The sequence below is a fragment of the Melitaea cinxia genome, chromosome 8 (genome assembly GCF_905220565.1).
Source record: "Melitaea cinxia chromosome 8, ilMelCinx1.1, whole genome shotgun sequence".
Lineage (NCBI taxonomy): Eukaryota > Metazoa > Arthropoda > Insecta > Lepidoptera > Nymphalidae > Melitaea > Melitaea cinxia.
Window position 1 is genome coordinate 14935352 of NC_059401.1, and position 12875 is coordinate 14948226.

The 12875-nt window shown below is 32.8% G+C and overlaps 1 protein-coding gene across 1 annotated transcript; it reads right to left on the reverse strand.

Moving 5' to 3' along the window:
- Nucleotides 1–493: 493 nt before the first annotated feature.
- Nucleotides 494–2305, reverse strand: LOC123656070. The gene has a single exon (XM_045591794.1). It carries the CDS (start codon nucleotides 2303–2305, stop codon nucleotides 494–496), a length of 1812 nt encoding a protein of 603 aa, XP_045447750.1.
- Between the last annotated feature and the right edge of the window lie 10570 nt (nucleotides 2306–12875).

Here is a 12875-nt window from a genome sequence, read left to right on the forward strand (position 1 = left end):
ACCGACGGCTTAACGTATTCTCCGAGGCACGGTGGGGGCACACCCACAAAGATAGACATCCAAACCGGAAAGAAATATTTGTCAAATACAAATATCCATCCAGAGCGGTGATCGAACTCGCAATCCGTCTATGTTTTAGGCGACTACCCGCATCATTATACCAGAGCTGTTGTTCTACAGCACTAATAGGTTTGTGTGTTCATTCCGACTGTACCACCGATCTTTACCAGGAGCTCTGGCTTCATAACTCGCCACGGGAATACAACGCTAACCGAAAGCGGTATTGTCTAGCTATGGTCTTCTGTACGGTTAAGGTACTTCCCCAGTTGGGCTGCTTCAAATTTTGAGCCGATCGTTTCTGCTGTACCCTGTCTCAATAGGATAGAATAATGAATCAATAAGCTTTCCCAAGAAGATTCGTAAAAATAATTTAATGAACTCTACCAATTACTTTAAATTAGTGCACAGTTTTTCAACAAGGAATATTTATTATTCAATATCCACGTCTACGTCTTATAGAATTAGTGAGCTTTTTGTAAAATATTTCTAGAACAAGTACAGCAGTGGCTATCGCTTGACCGGGAATTAGAATACACCAAGGTATAATATAATATGATTTTCTAAGTTTTTCGTTGAAACGGTACTTTTTGCTGTTCTGCCAGTGTAGACGTTTTATGTGTTGTTGGATCAAACCACTCTCTCTCATCTTTAGTACATGCTTATATAGCCTCTCTTGTAAAGGGAAACCTTTATACAGATATATGCCGTAGACAAGTTTACTTAGAGGATTTTTAAATGAATAAATCATTGGATCTCCCATTTCGTCGTAGAAGCTACGTTCATTGTAAGCGTACATGGAATAAAAGACAACTGTAAATTTGGAAAATGAACGACTGACCGTTTGAATGCTGTCGAGTAGTTTAAGACAATTATCATTTGGGCTGTCACTAATAGGTAAATCTTCTATGGATAAAAAATCTCTAACCACTTTACTCACGCAAGGCTTCAACTCGTATTCAACGATGTCGTTGACGTCGGATGGTTGATAAGAGTTATGAGGATGTGAGGTGATACTCACTAAGGTTGTTTGATAATAGGCATTTATTAAATACGCGAACCAAATCCATGAAATAAGTATGATTCTCGTCCGACGGTTTTTAATTTTCGTACCACTAAGAAACATATATGCTAACATATTCAAACAAGCTTGCCCCGAATCCTTTGGTCGAACCACAACAACAAAAAATATAAAATATGCGACGAATGAGAAAAGTAACGTTATCCATACAATGATATTGAATTCCAAATATATATTCTTTAAAGGCGAAACGATTGTTGCCTTTTTGACTAAGAATCTAACTTCATCAACGTAAGCTAAATGACTGCAAATGTAACTAAATACCCTGGCCCTCTGTTGTGTCAGTAACATCCCGCCTAAAATAATGTCTGTTTCACCGTTTTGTAATGAATCTAAAGGACCAAGTACCAATGAATTTTCTTGAATAACTGTAAATATTTCTCCATCCACTACATACGAATAATTAACTTTAAATTGTTCTATATCACTTATTTCGTTTAATACGAAATCCTCAATTCCAGGCAGGTTAATGTTCCTTTTTAGGGGATCCATGGAGAAAGGTGGCCAGTGCGGGCAATGAACTCTAAAAGTACAATTTTTAAGATCAGTCACTAATTTGTTGGGATACAAGTCTTTGGTGTACGGTTTTAAGCATTTTCCGTAATCAATGATTCTTTCGTAACTTTTACCACACAAGTAGTTCTCAAACGGATTATAGGTATACAAACTAGTATCAGCTTCGTCAACAACGACAACATTCATGACATGTAGCTTTAATAAGAGATCAAAGATAGTCGTAATGTCCTCCTTGAGGAGATGTTTTATTACAATTAAAAATCGACCGTATGGATTCCAAAAAAGTTCTTGCGCAACGAAAGGAAACCTGTAGGTAAAATCGTTGACATTCCTTGCAGTTATCAAATAGCCTTCATTTGCTTCTAAATTTATTATTTTCGACGTTCTTGAAGTAACACTTACGACTAAAGCGGAGTTCACGGTTTTAATAATTTCTTGATCGCCGTTTATGTCGATATATGCAAGGTTTATGTATTGGTCAAAATACGTCTTTATAATATTAAATATGCATACTTGCAAATCTTCATGTTGATTAGGTACTTTAAGGAAAAATTGGTTTTCAGTAAAGGCATGCTTGCACAAGGAAAATGTGACAAGAATGACCAGCATTGTCGCTAGCTTATCCATGATTGACGAATCATTTACTGACATAGTTTAGGATACAAGTAAGTTCAATATTGTGATATTATGACATGTTTAGTTTAAGAGACGAATGTCTAAAATGTTTTTATTGCTATTAGTAGATCTCTTGTTAGCTCAGTATTTTGCACAAATGTCGTTGATTTATAAGAAGAATTTTGTATGCGTCATTGTTGCGTGGAGCAGGATCCTGTGAACTAATAATAATATTTTTAATGTTAATTCATCTTGCCGCTCCATGGCTCTTTCCATTGTAAAAATATTTTTCACTTTTCTGATAAACAGTGAGGTTTATAATGAATAGAAAAGGGACAAAAAAATACACAAGTGTAATATTTTTCTCGTCAACTTTATTGAAATGTTTGAAACGAGATATTTATTGAATCTCCATAATTTGTTCCAAACCATGCCATCACAGCTCATTTTGATGTTTTAATTTAAAATTGATTTCGATATAAAAGACATTTGTTTGCCTGAATTTTCAATTGCCATAGTTTCGAACTATAAACATTTTTTACAAAGACTAAGCTATCATCAAAGACTGTGTTTAGGTGGCTATTTGCCAGTATATTTATAGCGTTGCTTTTGTATTTCCTTCCCATTATAATGCGAAGAAATACATTAATGATCTTATTTTTTTACTAATCTTGATGACTAGATGACATATTTTCATTTATTTTCCTGTATGTATCGATATATATATATTGCAAATATTGTCCTGACAATAACGTACACAAACAAAAAATGATTTTCTAAATTTGATGCCGTTATCTGAAACTTAATTCGTTTAAGTAAGTTCGTTTAGGAAGTAAGTTCGTTGATTCGTTTACATTTATAAATACTTTGAAAGAAAAGTTTGTTAAAATAATAATACCGTATCTTAACTCTTAGCCTTTTTAAATAGTAAATGTTATGTATTTTGTTTGATGTAGGTACTTCTTGTCAGATTAGTAATTACAAATTGCTTTTTGTTATTAATCAAATTGCAATTAACATGTGACAGTATTTTCTGTAATTTATCAAATTGTCATGTTATCTTTTAGTCATATATCATTTATACACAATTATGTTTTAAGCAAAAACTTGTTTGTTGCAACAGGATTCAATCTTTTTCTTAGCATAGTTATTACGTGTGAAGTAATAATAGTCTTTTTAACCGACTTCCAAAAAAGGAGGAGGTTCTCAATTCGACTGTATTTTTTTTATGTATGTTACTTCAGAACTTTTGACTGGGTGGAGCGATTTCGACAAATTTTCTTTTGATCGAAAGGTGGTATGTGTCATTTGGTCCCATTTAAATTTGTTTGAGATCTAACAACCACTTTCCGAATTATATCTAATAATGCGTTTTTACTTGACGCTTTTTTCGTCGACCTACGTTGTATTATACCGCATAACTTTCTACTGAATGTACCGATTTTGACAATTCTTTTTTTTTTGGAAAGGGGATATCCTTAGTTTGGTACCATAATAAGGAAACTAGGATCTGATGATGGGATCCCAGAGAAATCGAGGGAAACTCTCAAAAATCCGCAATAAATTTTTACTGGGTGTACCGATTTTGATAATTTTTAATTTAATCAAAAGCTGATGTTTATCATGTGGTCACATATAAATTTTATCGAGATCTGAAAACTACTTTTTGAGTAATCTTTGATAACGCGTAGTTACTTGACTATTTTTTCGTCAATCTACGTTGTTCTTACGTTACTCGTCGATGTAATTGAAGTCGGTTTTTTTTTCGTTTACGAGCAAACACAATTATTGCTCAAGAATAACCCGGGTTTACCGAATGACACAGCTCGTATTGAACAAATTTAAGCGTAAGCTTTTACGTAGCTATGAACAGTTCTATACCTGTAACCATGGCGGTAAGTGTCGTAGCACAAAAGTGTAAAAAGATAGTGTTTGTATAGTTTCAACTGACATAAGAAGGTGCAGGTTAGTTTGACTGTATATCCTCGTAATATGCGGCGTGCCTGTTGTATTAATTCATGTAAAAATATAAGATAGGTAATTGACTAGCCCGTTGGCGTACCTATTTTAGGCAAATTTAAAAAGATTATTTATTTGATAAGTATTTTAGGCGTTAAGTCTCTGCAATGTTTGTGATGTCTCAAATAAATATATTTTCCTTTCTTTCTTCTTATTTATCTGTCACTGTTAATTTATGTTTAAAGAAAAATACTTATTAATTAGGCTGTCATTTACAAACATTATTTTAAAATGTCTGTAGACTAGTAAACGTTACAACTTACCGCTAGATGTCACTACGTTTAAGTATAAAACCAAATGTGAATGTGAGGCTATAAGATTTTAAATTTGATTTTTTTACTTTAATTTTTTAGGTCTCTTTCAATTTCAATTCAATTTCAATTCAATTTCAATTCAATTTCAATTCAATTTCAATTCAATTTCAATTCAATTTCAATTCAATTTCAATTCAATTTCAATTCAATTTCAATTCAACTTCAATTCAATTTCAATTCAATTTCAATTCAATTTCAATTCAATTTCAATTCAATTTCAATTCAATTTCAATTCAATTTCAATTCAATTTCAATTCAATTATTCAATTTCAATTCAATTTCAATTCAATTTCAATCTACGTATTTGTTTAAACCATTATTTCTAACTTTTAATTTTTAAGTGTGTTGTCTGTTCAGTTAGTTTTACCACATGTATACCTTACTTTTGTTGTCGCACCGAAGACGGGCAGCAGCGTCTTCGGTGTGACAAAGCCAGCCCTACAGTCACCAACCCGCCTACCCAGCGTGGCGACTATGGGCAATTTTCGGCGTGAACTTGTGGATGCCTATGTTCAGCAGTGGACTGTGATATGCTTCTGATGATACTTTACTTTGTAAGTAGTTGACGTGGTATAAACCCCTTGAAAAATATTTTACCAGAAAAAGCTACATAATTCCTGATGTTTTATTTCTTTATTAATACGTTTTCAGTCAGAGAAATTAAAATCTGCAAAACAAGTGGGAAAAGTATTACTACTATTCCTACTGTACAGTACTGCGTCGCTTTATCCGCTTCCGTTGACGAAATAGGAAATGACAGTTAAGTAAACACAAGGTAATATAAATTATTATTATTATTGGTTTTAATGGCTTTCACACAATATCGTATTTTAAGGTTCTTTAAATAAAGTAAAATGTTGAAAGGAATATATTATTAAGGGCGTTCTAATAGACAATCAATTTTTCAGGAGACCTTTTTTAGCTACCCATTGCTGTTAAAATCGATTAAGTTTTTATATCCCTATTACGTATGCTTGGCTTGCGTCGCCCTGGGTCAAGGCCCTAGGTCTACGTCCATTCTTTCAGTTGGGTGAAAGTGGCACAGTCAATTTCGCAAATGCCACGTAGAAATTGTGATATAAAAATGTTAGATTTATATTTTTACTACAAATTTACCGTAACCACACTAGGGCAAATAATTCAAATTTTGTTTCAAAAATTATTACGAACTCTTCACACTCAACGCTAATATTGGACCAACTTAACATTTGGAAAGTGATTTATGAGCATTATTCTCGTAAAGAAGTACATACAAATCCTTACGAATAGAAGTTACCTTTTCATTTATATTATTGTATGACCATAGACTTTGTTTGGACTGACAAACGAGAGATTTGGAAAGATGAAGATTTACATTTGGTAGCGCTTTGTAGCAGAAGGCAGAAAAAGTAGGCAGAAACGTTCATCAACATTTCAGCCTATTGCAGTCTACTGCTGGACATAGGCCTCCAAATTTTGCCACGCCAAAAATGGCGTGAATTCATGTGTGCTGCCCATAGTCACCACGCTGGGCAGGCGGGTTGGTGACCGCAGGGCTGACTTTGTCGCACCGAAGACGCTGCTGCCCGTCTTCAGCCTGTTTATTTCAAAGCCAGCCGTTGGTTGGTTATCCCGCCATCGTTTGGCTTTATAAGTTCCAAGGGAACTGTGTTATCCCTTAGTCGCCTCTTAGGACACCCACGGGAAGAGAAGAGACGTTAGTCGTTGCTTAATCAAGGGTCTGCAGTAAAAAAGTGTGTCACCAAGCGAAGTAGTCACGATCAGCTAGTACCTGCATAAATATAAAACATGTTAATTGTATGTTAGAACCATTTACCTAAAACACGTTAGAGTATAAAGCATCGCACATTACTCATGGGCTGCTAACTTATTAATTCAGTCGCCCTTTCACCTACGAGAAACAATAGCTGTGACGCTTTACTTAGAAACGTGTGGAAAATATTAATATCAATGTAATATTGTGTTGAAGGTTCGAATTGTTTGCGTACATTGTAAGACCTAGGTAAAGTAGAAAAGGTTTACTACAAAAAAAAAACAGTGTAGGAAAAAGAGTTTGGTGAAGCTTTCATATTTATCAAATATTTACGGCTCATATTTCGTTAATAAATAATTTGTAGTGTCATGTTCTGTATCTTTCTAGTAGTACAAATCCTATCCCAGATTGTTGGTCCTTAAAAATAAGGAAAGACACACATTTATACATTTAACAATCATATGAATACGTAAATCACAATCCGTGATGATAAAATAATGGTGTTTTGTTGTATAACTAGATAGTCAGTCAGTAAGTACGTAGTTTATTGACTATATATTATATGTAAAACGTGGTGAATTTTTTTAATTCTTTTTTATAGGTTTTTTTTTATTCGGTACAAATGTTAAAACCAAAAGATTGTAAGGTTGTTAATATTTTAGTTTTATTTTAAACTATGTATGCATGTATAATAAAATCCCACAAGCAATTTTGGAATTGTCTTAACATAAATTTAGTTTTTATTAAGAAAAAAATAGATAAAGCTTATTATTCGGTGCTGGATTACATAGTTTATAAAAATGTGTGGACTTAGTGATGCTGTATTTAATGCAACATGTTACTAATTTTGTACTAAAACACAGTTTATATATTATTTATCAAAAGAGTAACGGCGGAGTTTCTTGCCGATTCTGCAGAATCTACATTCCGAATCGGTGGTAGCTTTACTTTTACAAAAATAATAATTTATTTTTAAAGTTTTAATTTGTAAAATGACGATTCGAAAGTGCTCTTGGGTGCATATAAATAAAGTTGTTTTTGATTTTGATTTTGACTAGCTGTGCCCGCGACTTCGTCCGCGTGGAATTTAGCAAAAAAGTTGTTGTTCAGTTTGCAAGTTATAAAATAAATACATTTTTAAAATATCATCTTCAGTTTTCTATACCCTATTTGTTTGCTGACGATTTAAAATTTTTGAGAATTATAGAATCAGTTTCTGACCTTACATTGTTCCAAAGCAATTTGGCAAGCACATCGAATGGTGCAGTTTAAATAATATGCAACTGAATTATAAATTCGTCGAGTCTTCACCTCGAAGATTCCGCAATGCTTGAAGACAAAAGTCTTAGAAAACAAATGTAAAAAACTGTAAATAACTGTAGGTAAACCTGTTAAATAAAAATAAAATAAAATATCTACCAGAGAAAGCCGTCAAAATCGGTCCAGCCTTTTCAGAGATAAGTCGGAACAAACAGACAGGTAGACAGACAGACAAAAATTGTAAAAAATGTTATTTTAATAATACAAACAGACACTCCAAATTTTATTTATTTGTATAGATGTACAGATGTAATTAATAATTATATTTTAAATGTAATTAATAATTACTATAAATAAAGAAGGTCAGCATCATCATCACTTCAGAGTATCACAGTCCACAGCTGGACATAAGCCTCCCGAAGTTCAAGTTGTTCCAAAACATCGATGTTTTGTTAACATCGAATACTTTTTAACCGACTTCCAAAAAAGGAGGAGGTTCTCAATTCGCCTGTATTTTTTTAATGTATGTTACATCAGAACTTTTGACCTGGTGGACCGATTTCGACATTTTTTTTTAATCAAAAGGTGGTGTGTGTCAATTGGTCCCATTTAAATTTATTTGAGATCTAACAACTACTTTTTTGATATATCTAATAATGCGTTTTTACTTGACGCTTTTTTCGTCGACCTACGTTGTATTATACCGCATAACTTTCTACTGGATGTACCGATTTTGATAATTCTTTTTTTGTTGAAAAGGGGATATCCCTAGTTTAGTACCATGATAAGGAAACCAGGATCTGATGATGGGATCCCAGAGAAATCGAGGGAAACTCTCGAAAATCCGCAACAACTTTTTACTAGGTGTACCGATTTTGATAAATTTTAATTTTATCGAAAGCCGATGTTTATCATGTGGTCAAATTTAAATTTTATCGAGATCTGATAACTACTTTTTGAGTAATCTTTGATAACACAAAGTTACTTGACTATTTTTTCGTCGATCTACGTTGTATTACTTGTCGATGAAATTGAAGTCGGTTTTTTTTCGTTTGTGAGCAAACACAATCATTCTATCATTATATTAAAATACAAAGCTGTAGTCACACGACTACAGCTTCGTATTTTAATATAATGATAGAAAAGTAAAAGTTTTCGATGTTTTCATCCGATACACTGAAAGACATCGACGTAAAGTTTCAATTTATCGAATCAAAAAAAAAACTTCGATGTTTTCAAAGTGGACAGTCCTAAACTGTTGTTGTTTTTTTCGTTTGCGAGCACACAATTATTAATTTATCCAGTTACCAAATCTAGCTCTAACATATACAAGTTTATAGACAAAATCTATTCTAATATAAAAACAACAACTAGCTTAGATTTGAATATTTTTGCAGGTTATTTTATTAAAAACACGCCGTTGTTGCACACACGTGCAAAGTTCCGAGATTGTTTCAATACTTCTAAATGATAATCTATACAGCAAAAAGTGTGTGTGTCAGCTCCGACGCACGACTGGTGCTTACGCCTTCAGATCGACTGTCTAAATAGGCTCAAAAAGGCTTAGTAATCTAAGAAAAAGTAAATACACGAATAATATAACGCCATCTTTCGATGATACGTTACGACGAGATAACGTCGTTACGCCTTTAGACTTTACGCGATAGATGGCGTTAGGAAAAACGTAACGAGGTCATTTGTTCAGTAGATTTTACTAATCATATTTTTTTTTCATACTGGGAACTTTATATGAAAATCGATTCTTAAGGAGTAAACTCCAAAAAAACGAGTGTGTTAGACCCTTCGACTGAAATAAAACTTCTTTAGCTCGTACGGTAATATACGAAACGTATTTCTCTCTCTTTCTTTATCTTAACTAACTTATATCAAAAAATTACACATAGAGAAAGAGAGAAATATTATTTTTCAGTAATTTTACAATGCATGAAGTATTTTTGCAGTTAAATTTGTAAAAAAAATAAAAGAATTTCTAAATATCTAATCATTTCACAGTAATTCGAATTACAAAATATTTTGTAATTAAAAAAAAATATATAGTAACTCGAATTACTAAGAATATTCGTAAATCTTTGAAGTCTGTTAATAAAATTTAATTAACAGTTCCTTAATAATAAAAGCAAGTAAGATTTATACTTAAAAATTGTAAAATTACACTTGACCTTAGTACATTTTTTATGTCTGAAAATTACTCAAATTGTTTCATGGTTTGAATTTGTACACACTTATTAGTAAATTAGCCATGTTATGTTTAGTAAAAGACTGGTAATCTTACAAAGAATATTAACCGTGTAAATATATGACCACCGCAGTTGCTCCGCAGTTATCCTATATAGTCATATATCGCGTGAATTACAGGGCTACTAAATCTAGACATCTTTATCTTAAATATGATATTTGAGTAAATAATAAATATGGTTTAGTTATCTATTTTTATTAAAGTGAAACGTTTATACTATCGCCCTAAAACTTTTCGTTCATCTATCGCATGTCGCACACGACATGGTGACCGAGGAATAGGGGATAAAGTAAAAGGCTAATATGGCGGTACCCATAGCTCGCATCAGCTGACCGTGTAGCATTTGTATTCTCACTTATTCGTGCAACTGTTCCGCGCTATTTTTGTGTTTTGGTCTGTGTATTGATGTAAATGTTTTTATTCACTAAAGTTACACTTGTATCGTGTTTTTATAAAAGCACACAATTATTTTTTTAAATGTGTATTTTAAATTCATTTCCTGATAATTGTAAAATATTTTGTGGGATTTTGTTTTAAATGCAACAACATGCAATTAAGTTTGATAACTCTCAATTATTGTTGGTTTCGTTTCAAATAATAAATTCCAATAAAATCACCTATTGAGAATTAAATCTTTTATATACTAAAACTTTAATAATTGTGTTTGCAGGCAAACGAAAAAAAAACCGACTTCAATTAAATCGACCAGTAAATACAACGTAGGTAGACGAAAAAATAGTCTAGTACGCATTATCAAAGATTACTCTAAAAGTTGTAATCAGATCTCGATGAAATTTAAATGTGACCACATGATAAACATCGATCAGCTTTCGATTAAATTAAAAATCACTAAAATCGGTACACCCAGTAAAAAGTAATGCGGATTTTTCGAGAGTTTCCCTCGATATCTCTGGGATCCCATCATCAGATCCTGCTTTCCTTATCATGGTATTAAATTAGGGATATCTCCTTTCCAACAAAAAAAGAATTATCAAAATCGGTTCATAAACGACGGAGTTATCCCTGAAAATACATAAAAATATATATATATATATGGTTGAATTGAGTAACCTCCTCATTTTTTTGAAGTTGGTTAGTTACTATTTTGCTTCTTGTTTTTCAAAATTACATGTGCTTACAAAATTTGATAAAAATTGATTCAGTAGTTTCAGAGCTACATACAGATAGCAGCGCTACCTACCGAGTCCAATTGAGATAAAAACTACCATATCTTCCAAGTCAGACAAAATTACAGATGCTTACAAAATTTGATAAAAATTGGTTCAGTAGTTTCGGAGTTACACACTGATAGCAGCGCCGCCTATCAGGTCCGATTGAGATAAAAACTACCCTATCTTCCATGTTGGACCAAATTACAGATGCTTATAAAATTTGATAAAATTTGGTTCTGTAGTTTAGGAGTTACATACATTTAAAATTTTCATTGTTAACGCCCACGCCCGCAATCCTTATTGGCCATGAGTTATCCTAGAAATCTACATCACATATAGGAGATTCGAACCAAATTTGGAGTCGATAGTTTAAAAACGGAAATTTTCCATTGTTCCCCGCAATAATTTAGTAAGTAATGTGAAATAGCTAGTTAATACCATTTTACTGTATGTAAATTAAATTAAAATGCGGTCTACGAATAAGATCAATTTAATCATTAATAACTTACGTAAAATGCGCCCTAATATTTTATTTAACATGAACTTTATTGAATAGCAATAAAGTTCTAATTGACTCTACATTTTAGTTAAAAAACTTTTGTGTTCGAAAAAGAAAAGTGCTGTTTTTAGAGTTTTCACGGAAATTATTCGAATTTTTCTCGCCGTAAAAACCATCCTTGGACTTCAACGAACATTTAAAAAAAAAGAATTGGTAAAATTGGTCCAAGTGTTACGCTTACCAACACATTTTACGATTTATTTTTATATTAAGAATAAAACCACACCATGTGTGGAACGAAGTAAATGATAATCGGTTGTGGGACCGTTTGTAGGGTTCCGTACCCAAAGGGTAAAAATGGGACCTATTACTAAGACTTCGCTGTCTATCCGTCCGTCGGTCTGTCTGTCACCAGGCTGTATCTCAAGAACCGCTATAGCTAGACAGTTGTAATTTTCACAAATTATGTATTTCTGCTGCCGCTATAACAACAAATGCTGAAAACAAAACAAAATAAATATTTAAGGGGGGCTCCCATACAAAAAACACAATTTTTGCCTATTTTTGCTCAATATTAATAAACGATAACAGGTAGACACTTGAAATAGTCACAAAATACTTAATTGTATATTTACTTTCATCACTTCAGTCTATCGCACTCCAGCGCTGGACATAGGCCTTCCTAAGTTCACGCAAAAAATGGCGTGAACTCATGGGTTTTGCCCATACTCACCACGTGGGGCAGGCGGGTTGGTGACCGCAGGGCTGGCTTTGTCGCACCGAAGACGCTGCTCCCGTCTTTGGCCTGTGTATTTCAAAGGTTGGATGGTTATCCCGCCATCGGTCGGCTTTATAAGTTCCAACGCGATAGTGGAGCCGTACTATTCCTTAGTCGCCTCTTACGACAGCCACGAGAAGAGAGGGGGGTGGCCATATTCTTTATTGCCGTAACGACACAGCTAATATATATTTAGTTTAATAATAAATAATAAAATAATATTAAAAAATATTTAAACACAATTTTTTTCAAAATATTTTCCTACGGAACTCTTCGTGCGCGAGTCCGACTCGCACTTTCTGATTTTTTTTATTTTTTTTATAAATTAAGTAAAATAATTGCAACAAGCACTTGTTAAGGATCAAAAACACACTCTTCTATAAAATTAAAATAAAATAGATAATTTTCGTAATGTTTGGTCGTAGATGTTTAAAAATAACTGGCTGGACATAAAAATTACATAGTTATGAATATAAAAGAAATCGTTCTTTTTAATTTTAAGTAGCCTAATATTTATTAGGTAGGTAATCATTGAGGTAGGCCACAGCAAGTAT